The 24730-nt window shown below is 29.2% G+C and overlaps 1 protein-coding gene across 1 annotated transcript in view; it reads left to right on the forward strand.

Annotated features, from left to right (window-relative positions):
- Nucleotides 1-24730, forward strand: part of LOC111638041 (integrator complex subunit 3-like) — a 136004-nt gene that overhangs the window by 32332 nt on the left and 78942 nt on the right. The window contains exons 2-5 of the mRNA XM_023383672.1: nucleotides 6555-6638; nucleotides 13167-13250; nucleotides 18146-18259; nucleotides 21511-21595. Of these exons, the coding sequence (XP_023239440.1) occupies nucleotides 6555-6638; nucleotides 13167-13250; nucleotides 18146-18259; nucleotides 21511-21595 (367 nt within the window). The remainder of the gene's footprint in view (nucleotides 1-6554; nucleotides 6639-13166; nucleotides 13251-18145; nucleotides 18260-21510; nucleotides 21596-24730) is intronic.

Here is a 24730-nt window from a genome sequence, read left to right on the forward strand (position 1 = left end):
AAAAACGTCACAGACTAGACAACAATGGTGGAAAATATGAGCGCAAGTTTCAAAGTTCCATCAACATTTTGCATCCAGAATAATGGATGGTGTCAAGTAGATTCTTCAAGGCGGATCTTTCTCGTGACTCGAAAAGGAATTGTCTTTCGCTTAGACAGACGAGGGAGCCAATCAGAATAAACAAATTAGAGAATGGAGATTGATATAATCCCCAATCTTGAAGGACAGAGAGCCGTCTTCCGTAAACTGTGCTACGGAGTACCTGCACTCCGGAAAGTCTGAAGCAAAAAACTCACTGGGTGTCGACGCACAGAAGACGAAGATTCCGCACTAGTGACCATCAAGAGAGCCGTGCCGCCGACGCTTACCGACAAGTCTCCTTACCTGCCACAGCCCCGGGGCCCATCTCCGAGTGACGATAGAAAAACATCCTCGACACTTAAAACTTACGAACATTTAATTGGTTAAGGAATTTTGTGCATAGTGTAAGTTATTTCCTGTTAAATTAAACAGATTTTTGTCAGATACTTGTCATCTGTGTCTCCTCTGCCACACCCACACGTGAACGACCCTAGATCATCCTGACGCGGGATTAACGATTCCCCCTGAAAGTCGGCGAACTTACATATGATAAAAAGGCTCTCTAATTACCCACAGGAAAAAAGAATTGAAAGGAAGAAAAGGATAAATTGCTGTAGGATATGGAGGAAAAAGAGGACATTGTAAACCATATAGTGGACTTCCTATAAAAAGAGGATAACCATGATAAAAGAATACTGAATAAGCTAGATGCCTTGAAAAACCGTACAAGTTGGGAAAAAAGAGGACATCTGATAACCTTACATTAGACAGACTGTTACTCAGAATCTGTAGTTGAATGTTGTAATGGAGATAAAATAATTGCTTGTAATTTTTCAAGTGACACAAGTGTGAGGAAAGATAAAAAAAATGAATTAAAAATGAAAACTTAAATATATTTTATTATTTTTAACAAAAAGTAATATTTTACTTTTGTGATATAAATTTTGCAAAAATTGAAAAAAATTAAAAAGAGTTGAAAATTGTTGAAATTAATAAATTAGAAAGGAATGCATAATTTGATATGGTTCATGTAAAAAAACTGGTTTCCACGGGCATAATGAAACTTATTTGACTCCTACAGAAAGGCATACAAAAATTTTAATGGTAAATTATAATAGTGTTGTTTAAGGTTTTTAACTTAAACAATTACCTATCAAAACAATATAATAAACATAATTATTTGTTATATATAAGCAGATCATTAAAGTGACTATTAAAACTCATCCCTGTTGTAATCGTTTAAAAAATTTTATTTCAAACATCTCCAACAAGAATCCATAATTGTTTTTGAACAACTAAAGGTGAGTTTCACGAAGTTTACATCATAAAATAGGATTAAATAATGAAACTATATATCTATTACATGTCAATTGTGAGAAATACCATATGCTAGATATTATATGCTCCATTGTCATTGGATTGTGCATTGAGACATAATCCATGACCAGTCACTATGTCTAAAATATCATATATGAAACTGCAACATTGCAGCAAGAATACAGAATGCAGCAATTCTTCCTGGTTTGCAGTGGTCATATATTCTAATTGAAAACTTGAACTGAAAAATTGCTAAAATTCATGAGATTTTTCAAATGTAAAAAAAATATATTTTTAATTTAAAATAATGAAAATAGAAATTTTAAAAGTACATGTACAGTAACATTTAGTACAGTAACATTTTAAACTTGTTTTAATATTTTGATATTTTTCTATGACATATTCCAAGACCAAGTATTTAATATTTTGAAGTATTATTTATTGTACTTACAAGTTAGACATAATGGTTTTTTTATACAGGAGCATTTGAATAAGGATTCTATGAATATTTTTCTAACCAAACTTTTTATTATGAACTTTATTAATTAATTAATGTTTCAAAATATTAAATTATCCATGTACATGTTACTTAATTAATTGTTTTGTTCTATTACTAATCACTTGAATATGAAATGAAGTTCAAATAAAACTCATTTTCTCATAATTTTACACAAACATAATCTTATAAATAGATTTGAAAACTGTTGTAATAATCATTTTCTTTCTCAGAGCATTATCTTGATAAGTATCTTGAAGAATTTGATAAGTATCATAAGTAATGTAATCAAAATGGAAAATTTCACTTTTTTTATTGGAGTAAGTGTAATACTTTTCATTAGAAAACTTATCATTAAGGGCTGGATATACTGCACATGCATTTAAAATTGCAATATGTGCACATATGTATGCAAGTAAAAAACCAGATATATGCACTGCTGTAGGCATATTAAAATACCTGAAATATGCAAAAAAGATTACTGTACATATAGCAAAAACAGACTACAGTCCATTTGAAAAAAAAATAGCACCTGCAATCATGCAAACACACTATAAAGTTTATGAAGCATTTATTCAGTCCCAAAAAAAGATAAAATCTGAAAACTATGCAGTAAAAATCATAAACACATATTTTAAACGTATATGAAATATGCATTATCGGATAATCTTAATTTGATCTATGTGGATCCAAATCACGTTTACATCAGAACTTTCAACAGCATAGCATCTACAGTAAAAACATGCTTGTGCATATAAATCTGGCCCTTACTTACAATGGTATTGACAACATAAAAAATTATTTATTTATTTATTTCACTAAAATACATTTTTCTAAGTAGATTTCCTATTTTCATTACATATTAACTTTAAACCAATCTATTATGATAGATTTATAATGTTTTATCATAATATAAATAATGTATATTTGCTTTATTTGAATGTTTAACAAACAATAAATATTTAAAATAAATTTTATTATATCATGGGTACATTGAAAGCATGTTGTCAAATAACATCATTTTAATATCTGCAATTGTTCTAACCTTTAGGTCTAATTAATACCAATGATTTGATAGTTCCTTTCACTGAACAATCATATCGGCAGTTAAGCATCAAAATTAACTTATCAGCGGACCTATTCTGAGCTCTTCCGATAATTCAATGAAAGCAATACAAGGGACATTCGATAAGTCCCCTTAGTGAAAGGCAGTTAACGAATGTTAGACAAATCGCTATTCTGTGTCCACGTTAAGTGGGTTTCGCTATGGTTAGTCGGTCAAGATGCATCTGAGTTCCACGCTATCGATAGCTATTACGCTTTAACCAATTACAGTTTAGTTAACATTGTATTTTTGTCACATGACTGCAACCCATCATTTTCTAAGTGAAGCACATGTTTTAGCATTGTCGTGTACCAGTGCTAGTGAAATAGTTTTGTTTTAAAATGTCGAAGAAAGGACAACGAAGCCAGCGAACTACAAGTTGCCAGTTTGAGATTCTCGTTAATTTTATGGAAGACAACCCTAAATTAATATCAGGGAAGTTAGATGCTTCCTTTACCGTGAAAGATCGTCAGAAATTATGGCAAGAGATAGCTGACCGTATGAATTCTGATAGAGTCGGCTGCAAAAAAATCCAGAAAGATGGCAAAAAGTAACTGATAGTCATATATTTATATTTAAAGCTATCATTTTAATTTATATATATGCAAATGAAACCTATTTCAGAAATACTGTTTATGCTATAGCTACTTACTTTAAATTTTAACAAGAAAGCAATTACATTATTCACACAATATTCATAAATAGTTAAGGTAATTATTTTTAAGCAATACAACAATTTACTTTATTAACTCTCTATCCAATTGCTCGTGAAGTAAAATCATTCTTACACCAAAAGACGCCATGTTGTTTTCACTTTCGTTATGTTCCTAACAGCAGCTCGAGAGTGATCGATAACAAAAGCTTAGTTATTGCACATGGCTATTGGAACTGAAAATGAAACGTACAGCTCGGAATAGCATTTTCACGTTGATTAAATGCGAATCACGTGGTTCCGACAAAAACTGGTTTCTATCGTATTTGTTAGCTTAACGATACTACTCAGAATAGGTCCCCATAAGATCTAGGCTAGTAATGGCAAACTTTTTATGGATGTGGGCCAAAATTGAATTCAAAATTTAGTAACTCCAAATCACATGTCAATATTTAATTTGAATAATTAAAAAAAATACAAAATATCCTTACAAATTTTACTTTATTTAACTTTTAAATCTACATCAGAAAATAACAGTAAACTATATAAGTAAAAAGAAAATAATAATGTGATTATAATAGAATCAAATATTTCCTTTAGTAGGAAATCTGCTCTTATTTATTTGATGATAATTTTTCTATCTGACTTGTGAGTTAATAATTTGTGGTCTTTAAGACTCTCACAACAGTTTTAGGATCCTGTTTTTGCATTACATATGCTAAGTTTTGAAATATATCAAATATTTATTTTATAATTTATAAAAAGCCTAATACTTTCTAAGCATTCAATGCAAGTTCCTTGAAATGATTGTGTGGGTCAGGAATTCACCATCACTGATCTAGGTTTCATTTTGATAATCTTTTTCAATTCTTATAAAAAGTTGAAAATTTTTAAGAAAATTAACTTTACTAGTGGCATCAAATTCTCAAGCTTTTTTAATCTTATTAGTATCATTTGCCTAAACCATATGCTGAAATTTTCTCATATTGTTTTTATATATGTGTTATTTAATAGAATCTACAAAATAAACTTCTCCAGGAATCTCAGACATGTATTTAAATATTTTGTACATGGCAAAGTAGAATTTCTGCCTCTGCATAACTGCATTATAAAATGGCTTAACAAAAACACATTGCTGTTCCCTGTTGGAAGTTCATGTCTATGCATTATTTTTCCTTATATTTCTTATATATTTCATTCCTTTTTGTTTTTCTTTATCATGTGATGGTATTTTGTAAATTCCTGACTTTACATAATTACTCAACAGTCAGATTTAATTATGACATGTGTATTTGTTGCTTTGGTTTAGATAACTTTAATCATAACAGTCTTCTTTTCAACTTACTGGAGTAAGTAAGTAAACTATCACACAAAAACTTTTTAACCAGTAATTGAACTTTAATGTAATTTCCTAATGTTTTTGGCCTTCACCAAGGCCTGCCTCAGGTGTTTAACAAAACTGACTTCCAACAATTGGAACATTAAAACAATGATGTTTGACTTTAAACTTTGAATATATCAAATTCATGTGGTTGGTTGACTTCATTTGAATTTCTTGTACAGGTACTCCCACGCATGCGCCACTGTCTCACAGTCTTTTAAGTTAATACAGTTGCCTTTCAAGTTGGCTTTATAAATTTTCCAAGCCTTCAAGCTAAGGATATTGTCTGTTTGAAAGGCCTGTCTAATTAATCTGGTATTCTGTAGATCTGCATGCACTTCCGGGTCTGTGGCATATGTGGACTGGATGGTGGTATGCAAGGTCGTATTGATGTTCACGTACCCTTTTACATATGGCTCAACCATATATAAAAAGGTACGTGAACATCAATACGACCTTGCGAACAACAGGCATACCACTGCCCTGTCCACGAGAAATTCAAATGAAGTCAACCAACCACATGAATTTGATATATTCAAAGTTTAAAGTCAAACATCATTGTTTTAATGTTCCAATTGTTGGAAGTCAGTTTTGTTAAACACCTGAGGCAGGCCTTGGTGAAGGCCAAAAACATTAGGAAATTACATTAAAGTTCAATTACTGGTTAAAAAGTTTTTGTGTGATAGTTTATAACTTTAATCTTCTCTTTAATATTTTATCACATTATTTGCTCCTAATAGAGATTATTTTTGCACCTTGCACAGTCATTATTATTATGAGTAATTTGTAGAATTTTTTAGTATAACAAATTCTTTATTCTAATTATTATAATATATTATTTTTTATAAAAAATGATAGAAATGTTGGAAACAATGAAAAATAAAACAGATATATTCACATTTTGTACTTTTTAAAATTTTGCATTAACAAAAATATACAATTAAAAGAATGTAAATGAATAATTTCTTAATATAATCTTATATATATGTGTATTTTTTCAAAAAATAATTTTGTAAATAATAGGTTAGAAAGCAATTTTGGTTTTCCCAATGAATAATGCATGTATGATTTCCATTTATAAAAAATAAGGTGCAAATATATAATGTGATTTGAAAATAAAATGGGTTTTAGGACATTAGTATGTGATCATTAAAGAGAGTAAGGAGAAATATTAGTTGATGTGATATTAAATATAGTGATAAAATTTTATATGCTTTGTATATCTACTGTTTACTAGATTTATTTGGCTTATTTAAAATTCTAAACTGGCATGTCGGTGAAGTTATACTGTGGAGACAAATGAATATGTTTCTATAGCAGTAGAATGTTGTTTGCTTGGAATTTTTAATATAACTATTTACTTTTGAATTTGAAGTATTAATTTTACTGAAATGTCTTTGTTTAACTTCTTTCTGGTTTAAAATATTTTCAGTTAAGCTCTAAATGAGGTTTTTGATTGAATTTTATAAAATTTAATGAAGCTTTTTGTCAGAAATTTATGAAATTTTAATTGTTGTTTCAGAAATATGAAAAATGTTATACTACACTACAAAGTTTAATTACTGGAGTATCAGAAAAAGAAGCTCATGATGCGTTAAATGCAAGTGTAAGTAAAATTATTATAAAACCTAATGCTATGTAATATATATAATATTTAAGATTTTTATTATTAGTGATTGTTAAATATTTGAAAAATGAATATAATTTTGAACATTTAACTTTGTTTTCTTTGATTAAAATTTTCTGTTTCAATTTATTTGATTTCATTGATGTTATGAAATACTCAAAATTAAGAGTCCTTTTGTACTTTAATTATGATTAAGTAATTTTTGAGATATTCTGCTTCATTATCAGGTCACAACAAAAATTTAAATAAAGAACAAAAGTTTTCAAAAACTTCTAATGGCACTATTTGAACAGTTTGAAGTATAGTACTATACTTTGAAATGTTCAAATAGAACCACTAAAATATTGCTATTTAAAATGCTGGTAGGGATATTAAGCTATCTAATCATCTAATCATTTTGCTGCACATTATATGATGATATCATTCTGATTGTTAACATAAGATAGTAGATGGACAGTAGGTGGAATAGGGTTTGTGTTAGGGTTATACTATATTAATGGTGTATATTTAACTTGGTTATGGTTGAAAAATTACATCAGAGATGCATTTCAAGAAATTCATACACAAAGATACTTGTGCAGAAATGTTTGTGAAAGCATGAAATGGTGAAATGTAGATTTCAAAGCTGTGTAAACTATGATGGACAGCAGTTTGAGCATCTGCATTGATAGTATTGTATTGTATTAGTAGATATAATTGTATATGTAATCTCAAAATTTATATGTATATGTACTCTCAATAAATGTTATTTACTGTCCAACTACTTTTGGTTCACCCTGTATAAAAAAGCCACAAAAGCCTTCCTGATAATCTTTTGCAATCATCCTTGCCATTTCCATATGATCCTTCTTGGCACAAAATACTCATTTTATGAATGCTTTCACTTTTTGCCTGGTGATAAATCCATCTGAACCTAGCTGCATCACAGCTAGGTTCAGATGTGTTTTTCTAATTCTTTAGAAGTTGCTTTTGCTTTTAGATCCTGATATTTATTATTTTTTATGTCTTTGTGTCTTGTTCTTCAGTCAAAAGATAGTAAGGGATAATTGTCCTTAAATATTTGGGATAATTTAAGTCTTCTATTGTGTTCAGGTGTAAGATAATTTTTTTGGGATCTAGGATAATTTTGTTTATTTCTTTTTCAGATTGTATACTAGAAGTATTGTCTTCTGAATATCTGTTCACTACAGCATTGTCATAATGGGATGAGTTTGGAATCAAATTTGACTTTGCCAAAATAAAAGTTTTTATTTTGTTATAAAAGTTATAAATGCTTTCATCAAATTGATGTTAAATGTGATGAATATTTGCTAATTTTTCAATCCTAAAATCTGCATCCATTACCAGTATAGTTTTATGAGCTGTTGACTTCAACTTATTACTTTTTGAGCCTGTTGGCTCAAATCTTCCTGTCAAAAATTCTTAGCTTTCAATTTGCTTAGAAATGTGTGAACAAGAACCTGTTTTTTTTAAAATAATTGATAAGCAGCACATTACACTGTCATTTTATAGACATTAAGAAGGTTAATATCCATAAACATTATTCTTACTTTATTAAGAACAGTTTTTTGAGTCTTTCTCAACATGTTTTGCTGAGTTACATAAGCACAGATAAATTCCTCTTTGATGTTAGTTATTTAGACAAAATTAAAAATTTTTACAAGAAAGTTTTGTCAATCTCAATCTTGTTACTCTATTTTCTTTTGCATTCAATTGATTAATGTATTGGATAAAGTTTTTCAGCTTCAGTTTTTTTCTAAGCAAATGTAAAAGACTATAATACATAGATCTCCAACTTTTTTCTGAGAAGAGTCATGTGAACTGTAAGAGATAAGTTTAGGAGCCAGGTACAAAAAAATATTCTGAGTCAAATGAATTAATTGTTTTTGATTAATTGTTTTTAAATCCAATTAAGTACAAAGATGAGAAACACAGAGTGATTTAAATGATACAAATGGATAAACAATAATATAAATTCTTCAAGAGTAGAAGGAAATGTGTTTTCCTGCACCTCTGTATTTTACATCCACTTGACACTTAACCAGGATTTCCATCAGGAAACTTAAGGATTTCCATCATATTATGGGCTTCCTCATTCTTGGTTGATTGGGCCACCCATGTTAAATAGAAGAGAAGCAAGGAAAGACTATGGATCCAGAAGGAAATGATCTGGAGTGGAAAGTATGTGGGAAGAGGTAATCAGTAATACTGCTAATATATGAGAGCATTGAGCTTGATAGGAACTCTGAGCCTTCATAGGAAATCTTATAAAATGGAAAGATTTCCCTTCTTAAAGATTGGCAACATGTCATGGAAAAGTGACAACAGGTGTAACTGGCATGTTTTATTAAGCAGATAGGACAGTGGTGTAATTGAGGGTAAATGCCCCTGCAGCTGGTTCAGTTAAACTAAAACTTTCACTTCTTATTGAAGTTCCCCAGGGAAAGAATGATCTTATTTGAATTTATAGTGGTAATGCTTCATTGTAATATATTGGGTAAATTGTGTAAATTTGTAAATAAACTATAGTTCAGTGATACCTTGTACTTCAAACACTTCAGAGTTTGAAGTACAAGGTACCACTGAACTATAGTTTCCAAAGTTCAAACTGTGCATGCAATGAAAAAAATCAGGGCTGTGGAGTCGTGTAAAAATCTACCGACTCTGACTTTTCCTTACCGTCCGACTCTGACCAGGGGCGGACTTGTTACTGAAAGAGATCTGGAAATTCTGATGTCATCATGGTGACCTCAGAATAAAAGATTTGATAAATAGAGTTTTAATAAAGATAGAGTGTAGAAACTTTTTATTCCAAAGCTAAAAGACTCCTCTAAGTAATATATAAATATGTATTCGATAATTTTTACTTTTCTGGCTGTTATATTTAACAGAGGAAAAGTGTAGCGCTCAGTCAAAAAATGACTCCTCCCAAATTTTTACATTTTTGGACTCAGGACATCATGAAATTTCGAGATATGCAAAAGATTTGAGGTTTTTTTCTATATGTGTGGAATCATGCCCCCCATACTGTGTGTGGGGGGCATGATTTTGTTCACCCTGTTTGAAGCCTAATAATTTCTATGGTCAGAATCGGAGTCAGATGGTTTAACACAAGAGTTAGTTATTAAGCGTCAAAGCAGTTGAACTAAATCATGTCCCCATACACATTCTAACATCTTAGGTGAGAACATCTTAACGGGTTTTACTGTACTATTATAAAATGGCAAAAAAGCTTACTTTGAGGGTAGAGACAAGTTTTATTTTATTTTTTTAAATTTTGAACACTAATAACGAATGAAATATTCATTAAGAGATATGACACATGACCACTTTTATGTCTTCACCCTGTCGACCTTTAATTAAGAACCAAAATTTAATAGTATAATTTAATGTCTCTTTATACGCAAGCTACAGTGCCACATTTCATTTCTTAAACTTTACCTATTCTTAAATATTGTTTAATATCTCAGAACAGAAAATAAAGAAATTAAACAAATTAGACACCAACACACATATGCATGCAAATTTTTCCACTTTATTGACTTTTTTGAGGGTTTGGGAGGTCTCCAAACGTGTAGATTTGCAAAAAAACTTGGAAGATCAAATTTGACACGATTCCAATACTTTTCCGTTTTTTATACATAGCAAGTTGATAAGTAAAAAGGAGCCAGAGTCGGCAGATTTTTTGATGACTTCGACTCCAGCTAAAACACCAAAACTCCGCGACTCCGACTCTGACTCCGACTCCACAGCCCTGGAAAAAATGCACTCACTGTGTAAATGCCATCTATTGCACATCCAAGTCATCTCTGATACTTGCTCTTTATTATGCTCATATGTTTTCAGTACATTTTTTGCTTTATTTTTGGTCTGTTTGGTTTTATATATTGTGTGTTATACATTGATTTTTAACAATTTTTTCTTGCAATTTTTCTTTGTTGAGAACTTTGGGCACTCTGTACATTTTGTATCCTTTAGTTCAAAATTTTCTGAATGGAATTTTTTAAATCACATTTGACATGTTTGAAGTTTAGGGGCATTTACTTCCACTTTAATTGTTTGGCCATCTGGTCATCACATGGGTGGGTAGTAATAACTATATGTAGTTTGAACCAGTGGTTTTTTTCAGAGAGTCATTCTTATCATCATTCAGCAGATGCTAAGTGAACTTGTTATATCTTCATTTGGAAAATCTTTACTGAATTAGTCATAGATTATGATTATTTTAAATTTCTAAAAAAAACATCAAACATAAATTAATAGGAAATTTGCAACTTCTTTTTTAAAAGAATGCCAAAATTAGGGAAAATTTTGTGGCACCTAATATTAAAATTTTTAGATATTTGTTGGACAGTGATATTCAATATTCAATTGATTTTATATATTCTGTTTTTGAAAAAGTTTGTTTGCATAGGTACTATATATAGAAGTAAAAATAGAAATTATCGCTCATGCAAATTTTTAAAGACTTTTCTTTAAATAGGTTGTTATAAAAATCATTTTCAGCAAAGTATATTAATTGTAGTTGACTTATCAAAAGTTTACATGAAAATAAAATATTAGTTCAAATGTTGATGATAAATCATGTAAGTAAAAAACAAGCTATGTGAACTGGATAAATAAGCTTTGAGTGTCATATTTAGCCTACAGGTCATAGGATGAGATTCCTGCTGTAATGAGAATACATATCACTAATTGTTAGATAGTAATATTTGCTATTTTTTTGTTAGTACATTTATAAGACTACAAAAATCTTATTTTAATCTGAACAAGATGGTATATTCTTAAATAGTAGGCGGGTAACTTTTTTGGTAATCTTTCATGCTTGAATAACACTTCACAATTATTTTCAGAATAGGAAAGATTTAGAAGTTATAGACCATATCCATTTGTGTGTCCCAATTGCATATACCATAGATTTTTTTCTCCAGTTTTCATGTTTGCATGTTCTGTCTTTCTGATTTGAATTAAACAGTGAAAATATTTGAAGAATGTTTTCCAGAGATATAAATACCATTTGCAAATACAGTTGTATGTCTTTGCAAAAAACTAATTTACATTTTACCATTTTATCTTTTTTACTGATAAAAAATTAGGTGATAGATTTTCATGATTAAAGCATTAATGTTAATAACAATACCACTATTACTGTATATTTGTAGTAATTTTCTTCTTTGCTATAATTATCTCTTAACTTGTAGTTTTACGAGCCATTAGTGTAAATTCATTATGTCAGATTTATACTTTCCATTGTTTTGCACACTAAATGATCTGTTGCTCTAGAGTCAATCACAAAAGTTTATGAAGTTTCCCTGTAAGGTTTATCTCAACAAATAAAACAAAAATGAAGTTTTTTCTTTTCTGATATTATTAATATTTTTTCAATTGAAATCATTATTTAAAAATTCTTTATTATTCCTGTTAGTTCTGAAGTCTTCATCCATGTTGTTTGCATTGATTGTTTGCACTTTTACTTTTATAATCAGTCTTCTATGAAATGCTGAACATTTCTTCATCTTTAACAACTCTGTAGACTTTTCTTTGCACTAAAAGAACATTTGTTATTTCTAGCCTTCAGCTCTGACTTAGTAATGTTCTTCATTTTTATTTGAAATTGAGAGGTCTGCCTTCTTTAAATCAGAAATGAGATGATTTGTTCTTGATCACTTCATTTTTTTATGGTGCTCTATAGATTCTCAATAGAATTCATGTCTGAGAAGTTTCCTGGCCACTTCAATACCGTTAGGTTATGCTTCTTAAATGATTCAGAAATGGATTTGGAAGCATATATGAAATAAAAATTCCTGATCACCAAAAATGTTCTTAGTAGATGGTCTCATAAAGTATTTAACGGTTCTTGATACACAGCAGAAGTGATGTTAAATTCAAAAAAAAGCTAACTCCTATACCTATATTTTCCATTCACTTTCAAACCATTACACTTATTGGGTAAGTACTTAACAGTTGATTTAATGCATGTGGAATTGAATTATTTTTTTCACCAAATGTGTGGGTTACCATCAATTGCAAGTGCAAAATGATACTTGTTACTTTACAAAATACTTCACATAGATTTAAATAATAATTAACATATATAAGCATTTAAAAATATTTAACTATATCCAACAGGAAATTGGCAATGTACTCATTGAATGGGGAATATATTTAAATTCTTCATAGGCTTATCTCTAACACTTTATTTATAACTCAATGTTATCCTTTTGTCTATATATTTTTTGATTTTTTTTCCTCCTACAGTTTCTTCAATGGACAACAGACATGAAAATGAATTTTATATACATTTTTTAAACTTTAAATAACTTATCTATATAAAAAGTTTTTATATTATATCTGTTATTTGTTCTGTAATCTTTTTCTAATGCTTTTTGAAATCAGTTTTTTTTTCTGGAGGAGTGTTTATTTATTGTTTTTGAACATATCTTGTGAAAGTTTAAATAAATGAGCAAGTAAATACTTGTAAGCTTAATAAGTAAATTTATTTTTCAGGTTTGCAAGGCATCTCAAAATCATGAAGAAGTTAGTTTAGGTTTATTAGTTGCTCTTTTAACAGAACCACCAAATGCTTCCAGGGTAAGTGTGATTAATATAAATTACTATATAATTTAGAAATTCTTACATTTAATTTGTAAGAAAAATAAAAGTGACAAGTTATTAAAATTTTATCAGAATTTTTAAATGATTTTTCAAATTTTTCACGTATACTATTATGCCTTGCTAATAAGTTGATCTCAGCATCATTTTTGCCAGTCACAAATAACAAAATGCAAAGAACATTTATAATTTTCATGGAATATCAGTTCCATAATTTCCACAGAGAAATTTTTAAACTTGTTGTGCTTTAATAGTACTGCTCTCTGTGAGATGCAGTCATCCTCTCTTCTGATTCAGCACTTTGAAAAGTGCATTCTCAGATATTGAATAAGGAACAATGAGGAAGTGGAACTTTGTATGGATGGTTATAGAAAAGTTATGTTATTTCAGAAATAGCTTTATCATGCTCTTAATTTAAATTTCATGCAAAATGAGTTTGTTGAAGAAGAGCAAAACTTATTTTTTATGATGGATGGGAAATAACTTTTAAATAAATTTAACTATTTTACATTATAATTTTATAAGAGTAGTCAATCTAATAAATCTGTGGTAGCTAAACTTTGTCTTGTGAGCTACATGTGGTTCTTCTAGATTAGTGGTTCCCAATTTTTTTGGCTTGCATACTGCTTGGCAGCCCATTTTCCTAAGCTTTATTTCCCATTTTTGCTAAGTTTTATTTTGCATGTTCATCAAACCTTGGTTAATTTTACAGCACTATAAAATTTCATTTAATAAATTTTTAAAAAATTAAAAGCATTGAAGGAAGGAGGACAGATAAATATAATAAGAATATAATTATATTTTTATTTAAAACTATGTTGATAATTATATCTGTGTTGATGATATCAAAGCCTTTTGATATTGTCAACACGGAATTTGAATATTCTTATCGTATATCAGCCATTATTAATTTTTTCACATACCCTCAGTTGGGAAATGCTATTCTAGACTCTTATTGCAGATCCCATATATTAAAAAAGTTTCTTTTTATAAATTTGGTACATACTATTTACAAATGTATAATATTTTTTAAGTTTGGACAAAAGTTGAGATTCAGATATGGCCAGAGGCTGGCTAAAACTATGATTTATTTAAGTTTAGATCTTACATTATTATAAAACTTTTTAAAAAATATTAACGAATTGAAATACAATCAGTAGATGTTTGTAAATCTAGCACTTGATAATCCGGAATGTCTGATGATCTTTCTGTTTTTGATATTTTGTACATTTTGGCAAAGCCTCTGCATAGTCTCTTTGTATAATTGATGATTCTGATGTTGATATGATGTCTTCACTATCACATTTATTAGTTTAGTCTTTCTTAAATAACTAAAAAATACTGTTTTTTGGCTTGACTTTAAAGCATAGGTTAATAAATAAAAAACACTAATAATAATATATTTGATATACTTTTAACAGAAAAAAGTATTATATAAAGAAAAATAATTGGTGGCTAAATATTAATTAGATTATTATTAATAATTAATAACAATAATAATCTAATCCTAAAAGAATAATTTTTTCTAAGATTAGAATGATATGTGCTTAAAGTGTATAAATGCATTTGATGTACACAGTATAGCACTGTGATGTAAATTATAATATTTTATTTAAAAATCTGACGATATGAGCATTAGGTAGCTTCTTTATTATTATTATATTCATAACTGTATGTGTACTTTAGATATGTTGTGAATAAAATATATTAAAATCAGTAGAAACATTTAAGAGATTGATGTCAGTAATAAAGGGAAATTTCCTTTGATACAGCATAAAAAAGATAGATATTCCATGGAAAGCATAATTAAATGGTTTTTTATCAGTAATTTGTTTAAAGAAAAAAAGCAAACCTGTACTATAATGATTATATCTAAGAACTTTATAAAACTTTTATCCTAACTATTTGATAATCTGATTATTAATGATGATATTAAAAACAATTAAGCTTTCTTTAATAAAGCAATAAAAAATAATTGTTTCTGTATTAAAAGATAAACCAGATATGTTTTTTTGTTTATTGTTAACAACAATCACTTTGAGATGGTTTCTAGAAAATATAATTGTTATTTCAGAAATGTGGCATTAGGGAGATAATTTCTATGTTTCAAGTGATGGTACAACTTTTCCTGACTGGGGCTCTGGCAAAGAATGGGTTCAAGGCCTTTAGCTGCCATTGTTGCTATGGGACTTGACCTCTCAAGAGTTGGGTTGTTTGGGAGTGCTGCCCTAAGCAGGTGGTAAACTCCATCCAAGACTAAATATGGCTATGAGACTGATAGCAAACTAATGCATTAATAGCTACAATAAGTTTTCAAATAAATTATTCATTATTAACGTAGATATTCAATGCAAAAAGTAACGTTCTATATTTTTATTCAATTTGCACATAGTCTTAAGGATGGTAGTAAATGATGGTCAAAAAGTAAAAAGAATAAATAATATACTGGTCAAGGTTTATGTAATATCTTATATGTGCATGATAACACCAGTTTGAAAAAATCACAAATATTCAATATTTGATCTGTTTTGAAGATGATAAATAATTGCAAATTAAGTAATAGTTTTTTTTTTTTAATGCTTGATGAAATTTCAGAATGATAATTTTTCAAATATGAATGCTAGACCTGAAACAGATTTATAAATAAACTGAAAATGTTTGTTTATCGTAAATAAACTCCAGTTAGAAAAGTATGAAAAGTATGCTTTTAATGTCAATTGTTTTGAAGTTAGTACTTTAAATCAAATACAGTGGTGCCTCGCATAACGTACGCCTCGAATAACGGATGCTGCGAATAACGGACTTTCTGTTTGACCGTTACGTGACTTGAGCAACGGACTTGCTGCGAACAACAGACTTTCCATTCGGCAGTTACGTGAGACGAACAATGGACTTTCTTCGAACAAGTGCGAATGATGTTTCCACTCTTTTGCCGTTGCCAATGACAATCTGCTATTTTTAGGATATATTAGTATTATTAGAATATATTATTAGTATATCTGAAGTAGAAATGTAATGTAATATATGTTGACGATTCAAATAAACGAAATGTAATTGTGTAGATGCCGAGGTGGCGGGACGAAAAGAGGTTGTAAAAAACAAACGGAGCGAGAGTAGCTCGTAGAAGTGTTTAGTGATCTTAATTAATAAAGAATTATTCGTATCATATAATCTGGCAAGTTAAGTCATTTATAATGCATCATGGCTTCTAAAAAAACAGAAAGGTGATTTCAATTGAAACAAAGCAAGAAATCATCAGGAGTGAAAGTTGACAAAAACTTTCTTGTCGAATGGGGAGAGGTTCAGGAGTTTACCAACACTCATTATCCAAACAGAGCTGAGGCCAACAGGATCAATGATCTCTACGATGACACCTTTGTCCGTCATTTCCGACAGGTGTTAAAGAAGAAAGAGAAACAGACCACCTTGGTCATGTTTTTCAAGAAGCCAGCGGGCAAAAAACAAAGGATGGAACAAGAGAAGTTGACCCTGCAAGTTCCGGTAGCCTCTCCTGAATCTGACTCCGATTAAAAAACAAAAAAAAAAGACCCGCTGCAATGTGTAAAAAGTCTGTATCTGTATGAATGTGTAAAGAAAGTGTTCTTCCACCTCCTCCTCACAACATCTGACTACCCGGCATAATTGGTGTCTGCTCCATTTTCATTTTTTATGGTACAGTACGGTTATTTTATGCTGCGGAACGAATTATATGTTTTAACATGTATTTCTATGGGAAAATGCGTTTCGTATAACGGACGTGCACCTGGAACAGATTAAGTACGTTGTACGAGGCACCACTGTACTTTAAGTAATAATCTTAAGCAAATCCACTTTTCAGTTGTGGACAAGGATTTCTATTTACTTCAGTGGAAACTTTTCTTAAATGGGAATGTTATACAGGAAGAATTTACACCTCTCTTATAGGGAAAAACTTCTTACCCAAGTTCTACTATGTTTAATTTTTACAGCTATATTTTTTAAATTCTGTATATGGGTCTATTTTTTAATTTAACAACAAATTACAGTAGAGCGTTGATTATCTGAATGCCGATCAGCTGAAATGTTGGTTAACTGAAAGCGTTCCAGCCCAACTGTGTTGTGAGGAATCGAATGTTTTTGATACTAGATTAACTTCTAAAGTATAAATTTTTTTGTTTTTTATATTTTTCAATATATTTATTTTGTTTGTACAAAATGAAGAAATAATTTTTAACAATACAATAGCTACGATTATTATTATAAAAATTTTTATTAGGCTTAATATCAATGAAAATTCAACGCAAAGTGACACACAACGGAGAAAAATTTAAACATGGGATATATTAATATACTATTGTTGAGATATACTAATGTACTATATTAATAATGTATTTTTTCGTACATAATTGGTTATCCAAAAATTCGATTTTCCAAACAATCCCCAATTGATTTGGATAATCTACGCTCTACTCTACTATATTTGGAGAATATTTTAATATTTTTGAAATAGAACTATAAATATATTTATCAAATTTGTTAATAATTTATTATTAAAAGTACAGTAAAACCTCACTTTTGTATTGTATGTAAATGGGAATAAATGTCACTTTAGGATACTTCTATCTTGGCCACTTAAGTAAGTTGACCAGTAACCCCAAGATAAAGTTTGATTTATATTAAGACTTATCAGTTTTAAAAGCAGAATTTTATGGATGGTCTCAAAGCATGGTTTTATTGTAGATGTTTTATAATATATTTTTCTAATATTTTTAGATCATCAAGAAACTATTTTGATTATTATTTATAACTATACTATTTATAATTATAAATTATAACTATTAGATTTAGATAATCTTATTATAAACTATTAAAAATGTTTTTTATTTATTTTACAGTATTACAGAGATTTAACTTATATTACAAGAGATGGACTAAGTTTAGTACAGCAAAATGTCTCTCACATTATTTCTGAAAAATATTCAAAGCTCCAAGAAACATGTAGAACCCAGGTATTTTTTAAATAATAAATTCAGTTATAATGCAATTTTAATATTACTCTGTAATAAATCTGTTCAGATGTTTATTACAAGAAAACAAAAATTATATATATTTAAATCTGCATCAGTGATATATGCACTAGCTTGTATAATCTTTTATCAGTCTTCAAATAATTTACCATATTTCTGCACATATTTTTTGCCACTGCATATTTTTTGCACTTGTATTTCCAAGAAATGTTTTTATCAAAAACAAAATATTTGAGTATTTATCGCATGAAAAATGCAAGACTTTTCATACTGAACTGTTTAGTATAGGAGATGGGATATGAGTAAACCAACAAGAATTTTTACAGTATGTAGGTGTTTTGTTTACCCTCATTACCTTGTATAGTCTCAACAGTACAGTATCTTTGTACTTGCTGGAGGCTATAAGGATGGGGAATAAAAGCTGGTATACACAGTAAGGAAATCCTCAAAGGATGTGCTTAACAGACGAAAAAAACTCGGATATAACTGGCTGGATCGAACGTAGTAATTTACAAAACTTATTAAAATATCTCCCAGCGTATAAAGAATTATTTTTATTTAAAAATGTATAGATAGAAAAAAAAATCACGGTTAATCCTCAAAGGATTTCCTTACCGTGTATACCAGCCTTAAGGGCAGTTGTTAATTGTGATGCTTTATAGCACTTTAGTAGATTCCTCAGTGTTATATTGAGTAGAGTTAACCGCAACTTTGTGAGATGGCAAGAAAAATTAACAGTTTTACTGCACAGTATAAAATTAAAATAATTGCTTTGAGGAACAGAATGGCAGTTGAGAGGCTGAATGAAAATTGAGTGAGGTACTTGTTTGCTACTGGCATAAACAAAAAGAAGCTCTAAGCAATGCAAAATCTAATGTTGAGGACATTTTGTAGTCCCAAGACTGGAAAGTATCCCCATCTCGAGAAAGAACTGTTATGATATATTGAAGAAACGTGCAACAATGGCTGTGCTGTATCATGTGATATGTTGCAATCACAGGCTTGCAATATTGCTCAGACACAAAATATTTTTTCCCTGAAGTTTAAGGCTGGTTGAGGATGGGTCAACAGATTTATGAAGAGGAAAAATCTTTCTCTATGTAGAACTACGTAGAAGAACTACATTGTGCCAAAGGTTAAATAAATAGTGAATAAATACTGATATAGTCTACCTTCAAAAATAATTTGCATTTTTTTTTAATCTTGATTTTTGATTAGTAAAAATGGCAAAATAATGCAAAAAATATGCATGAAAATACAGTATAATTTTTTTTTAGTGTAAAAGATTTGTGTTTATTGTTGAAGAACTTAGATGCATGACTTTTAATATCTTTCAAGTTCTTGAATAATTTTTTGTTAAAATTATTTTACAATAACTGAAATAAACAGAAATTTGATGGTGCAAAGTTTGGCAAATATGGTAAATGAATAAGAACGTATATCTTTATATATAAAGCTAGATGCAACCATATCACCCAAGCATTGGGAGAAACATCTAAACTACAACAATTTTTGTTGGATAGTTAAATAAAAGGCCTCAAGTGTTGTAAATAATAATTTTTATCTTAATTTAAGAACTGGATGATTTTATTTAGAAATTTTACTTCAGCTAATTATAATTCAACCTGTTTATACAATTCAGTTATACTTAATATCTTAAGATAATACTCATAAAAATGTATGCATCATTAAAATCTAAGCTAATTTACTATGGTCTACATAAAATTATTTTAGGACATTAACATTATCAAATATGTGATGCAATCTATGAAAGTTCCTTTCATAGATTGAATTTTATATTTTTCTCTTTATTCTTATATTTCAGATATAAAATATGTTTCATATTTTAATTATAATTATTTTAGTCATATATTTGAATAATACATGACTAAAATAAATATATAAATAGTAATCGTCTGGATTGATCAAACGATTACAAATGTTAGTACAATTCAAATTATTATTGTCTGAATATTGCTCAATATTATATGTCAGTTGGTTTGACTCTATAAATTTTAGTACCATAGACAGAAACACTTCTGCAATATTTTTAAAATATTATAATTAACATGTTTTTAAACATTGATTTATGTGTACCTATACATACGTACATATCATTAAACATATATTTGTGTGTAATGATGCAGATTTAAAATACATTATTTTTAGTAGTTTAAAGAAAGATTATTATTTCATAATATTTCAACAATAATATTTTATAATAAATAGTTCTTATAATAAGCTAAATTATAATAAAATTAAATTATACCATAAAATACTTTTTTTAAAGTTATATCATAAAATAACAAAATTTTATGTTAATAAACTTAAACATTTTCCTTATTTTACTTATTTCTATAAAATTTTTAAATATACTGGTTTCATTCAAATAATAATTGCCTTCAAATAGTAGACATGCTTACTACTTGAGGATTTCTGAAAAATTAGAGAAAAAATGTAAAATTAATAAATACTATAAACTGTGGTAGGTAGGTATCATATTTAATAAACAAACTTTAATAGAAAATGAAATATATAAGATATACAATAGATAGTAGGTGTATTTTTTAATTATCTTCTTATTACTGGTAGAATGAACATTTATTACAAATAAAAATACCAGTTCCAATTTCAAGTATAATTTGCTTTAAAACTCAACTTTTATAAATAAATATTTAAATACTTTAATAATATTAAATATCAAACAGACATTTTCAAAAAGACAACAGTTAAATGCTGGATATATTGTATTCAATCACCCTACTCTCTTGCCTAAACTCCAGCAAAAAATTCTTTACTTACTTGAATGTTTTCATCCACATTTCATTTACATTCCAATTCTACAGCCTGATGATGTCCAATGGAATGTGAATGAAAATGGATGTTTGCATAAGTAAAGGATTTTTTTGCTGGCATTTAGGCTGTTGAATAGGGTGATTGAAGATATTTACAAACCAATTAATATTCAACTGTATAACTACAATACTTTTTCAGCAAAGGAATGATTTTCCTTTTCTGAAAACATGTTCTGGTTGTATAGTTGAGTGTTGAAATATGTTCTAGCTTTATGAAGTCATCTTTAGCAAATAATAACTTTCCTCAAATAGTAACTGCAGAGAAAATATGCAGTTTAAAATAGTAACCATGACTGTTATTTAACTAAAACTGGTATATATTGTATATATTATTATTATAATTAAATAAATATAAATATAACTATCTTTGTTTTTCAGTTAATTTGGATGATTAAAGAAATGATTAAAAATTCTGTAGCTGGTGTTGATCAACTTTGTTTTATATTGTTAAGACAAATTGCAGGTATATATTTTTATTTGTATTTAAATAAATTTATTTGTTAAAAATTTAAATTATTTAAGTACTATTTAGATCAGGGGTATCCAACGTTTTTGTTCCTCTGGGCCACATTGGAAGAAGTCATGGAATTTTGGGCCACAAGTATATATAATATATTTGTGACCCTATCTAGATTATAGTAATAAGTATTAAAACTTTATCATGAAAAAGGATATTTTAAAAAACTACTACTACAGACACTTTCAATTTTTACTTAGAAATAGATAAATTCATTTATTATAAAGGAGACAAACAAAAATTTATATGAAAAACATGAATATTTGTTTTATTTGGGTCTCTAATTAATGAAAAACGACGAAACACCATTTTAAAATGCATTTGATTAATATATTTATAAATAATATGTAGCCCAGAAAGTAGCCAATGTGCCAAATGATAATTTTTACACCAAACTAAAAAACGGGTAGCCAAATTTGGTGCAAAGTAGCCAAATCTTGCAATGCTGGAAGGAATACTAAATAATGCTGGAGTTGGAACTCAAAGGATTATAGACCAAAATTTGAGAAAAGGAGAGAAAAGCCAAAAGATAAAAAGTAATGAGGAAGGTTGGAAAATTAAGGGTCAATATTTGCATAACAGAAGGTCTATTTAACCTTTCTCACTACTTTTTATCTTTTGGCCTTTCTCTCCTTTTTTCAAATTTGGGTCTATAATCCTTTGAGTCACAACTTCAGCTTTATTTAGTATTCCTTCATCATTCACCTGTCTCTAAGTATTTGAAAATATTTTCTTTTCACTCAAAAATAAAATATATATAAAAGTTTACAGCTTTGTGAAACTTCTGTTCTGAGTTTATGCTGTCGAAATAAAAAAAAAGAAAAATAACACAATTTGTCAGTTTTGTTTACACGTTTATTGGGCCGTTTGCGGCCTGTGGGCCACGGGTTGGACACCCCTGATTTAGATTATTTAAATTACAGTATTTTTGAAAGTTATTTACTGTACAGTTTCTGACTTCATTTTGTTTTTTACAAGATTACAGTAAAGCATCAATTATCTGTCTCAGTTGGGGACTGGGGTTGGTTGGATAACTGAAAAAACAGATAACCGAAAAGTATGAAAAAATACATTATTAGTATAGTATATTAGTGTATTCCATGTAATTAGTATATTAATATATCGCTATTAACCTACTTCGTGTTGAATTTTCATCAATGTTAAGCATGACAAAAATTTTTTAACATAATAATTGTCGCTATTGTATCGTTAAAAATTAGAAAATTAAGCCTTGTTTAAATACCGGCTCCCTTTCATGGTCAAGCCAGTTTTGCCAGCTAAAACACGTAAAAATAATATTAAAGTAGCTAAGACATAGCCAAATATTGTAGCACCACATCACTAGTGGACATTTGAATTTGCCAACTAGAACGCGGTCGGTTAATCAATGTGACAGTTGATCGGGGGTCGGATAATCAATGCTCTACTGTAACTATAAATATATTATTATTAATCTTAAATTAAATTATTACTTTCTTACAATTCTCAAATTTGTACAAAATTTAAAAAATATTTCATATATTATTTTTAAAGTATAGATTTAAAAGTCTATACTTTATATCTATATTCAATCACCCTATTCAAAAGCCTAAACTCCAGCAAAAAATTCTTTACTTACATGAACAGTTTCATCTGCATTTCATTGGACATCATCAGGTTATAGAATTGGAAAATGGAGCAGCAATGTTTGAATATTCAAATCCAACATGTTGTTGTTTGCTGATTGGAGACATTTCCAATCTGGGTGGTTGCTGATTGGAAGAGACAATCTCTATATGAATTCTCTAATAGACTTCTTAGAAAATTCATGTTGTATTTCTTAGACCTAATCATCAAATTGAGAGATGGATGCATAGTCATAGGGGTGTACAGAAAACCAACCTGTCACTCCATATTCATTTCCTTAACCTCACTTGACCCTGTTCTGTACAAGATGGCTGCATTTAACTTTTGGTTTGTAGAGCATTTAAGCACATCTCTGATCCAAACCATAGGATGCAAGAATTACAAACTATCACCAACCAGGCAGTACAACATGGATTTTCTAAGTAGTCTATTAGGGAGAATCATAGAACACCATATCACCCATGCACATCTCAAGACTTCAGTCTGCCTCAATCTGAAACATATAAAGCAGTCATGTACAATGCAGTGCTGGCCCCCATTTACAAAGAGATAGCACACCAATAACATCAAACTGGCCTACAAAATGAGCCAACACATCTTTTCTCAGAAGTGCCAAAGACCCACCAGTTTGGCGACATTTTCCCATGTGTATACTTCATCCCCTTGACTGATCATCAAACCAGAAATGGATTGGAGTATGTTGGCAATAACAGCAGGTAGATCCTGCTTAAAAGAACACCAAACAGCATTTCTGGGGATTGCTATTTCATCACATTACCTACTCATGCTTCTGACATGGATGTGGAGGTCTGTTTGGATAGGACAGGGATCTTCTGGTGAATGTCTGACAGTGCAACTCCGCTACCTTGAACTGCTTGAAATATGTAAGGCAGCATTGAGTAAGAAAGCAAAGGATGACAACATGTTCCCCAACCCATGGAAATTTTTCCTACACCACCCATAAACCATGAGTTCATTTGGGGATTGTTTCCCTAATCAGCAACCTCCCAGATCAGAAATGTCTCCAATCAGCAGATGACAAAACATTGGATTCAAATATTCAAACATTGCTGCTTTGTTTTCCAATTCTATAACATGATGCTGTCCAATGGAATGTGAATGAAAATGTTTGTGTAAGTAAAGGATTTTTTACTGGAGTTTAGGCTTATGAATATGGTGACTGAATACAATATATCCAGCATTTAGTTGCCATCTATTACTATATCATTTATTTTCCATACTTCACATCATATTAAGATATAACATGTATGGAAAATAAAAGTTGTAAAGAAAACAGTACATAAAGCAGAAAATAAAAAATATTTAAATAAATCTTTCTATTAAAATTTTAAAACCTAAAATACAAATGCAGTCTTCTTCTAAGATTTAACATATACTATATATGATGGAATATAAATTGATTTCAAGGTTTTCATCTCCAAATTCTGATTTAGA

The sequence above is a fragment of the Centruroides sculpturatus genome, unplaced genomic scaffold, assembly GCF_000671375.1.
Source record: "Centruroides sculpturatus isolate CEXI.00-Female unplaced genomic scaffold, Cexi_2.0 scaffold1095, whole genome shotgun sequence".
Lineage (NCBI taxonomy): Eukaryota > Metazoa > Arthropoda > Arachnida > Scorpiones > Buthidae > Centruroides > Centruroides sculpturatus.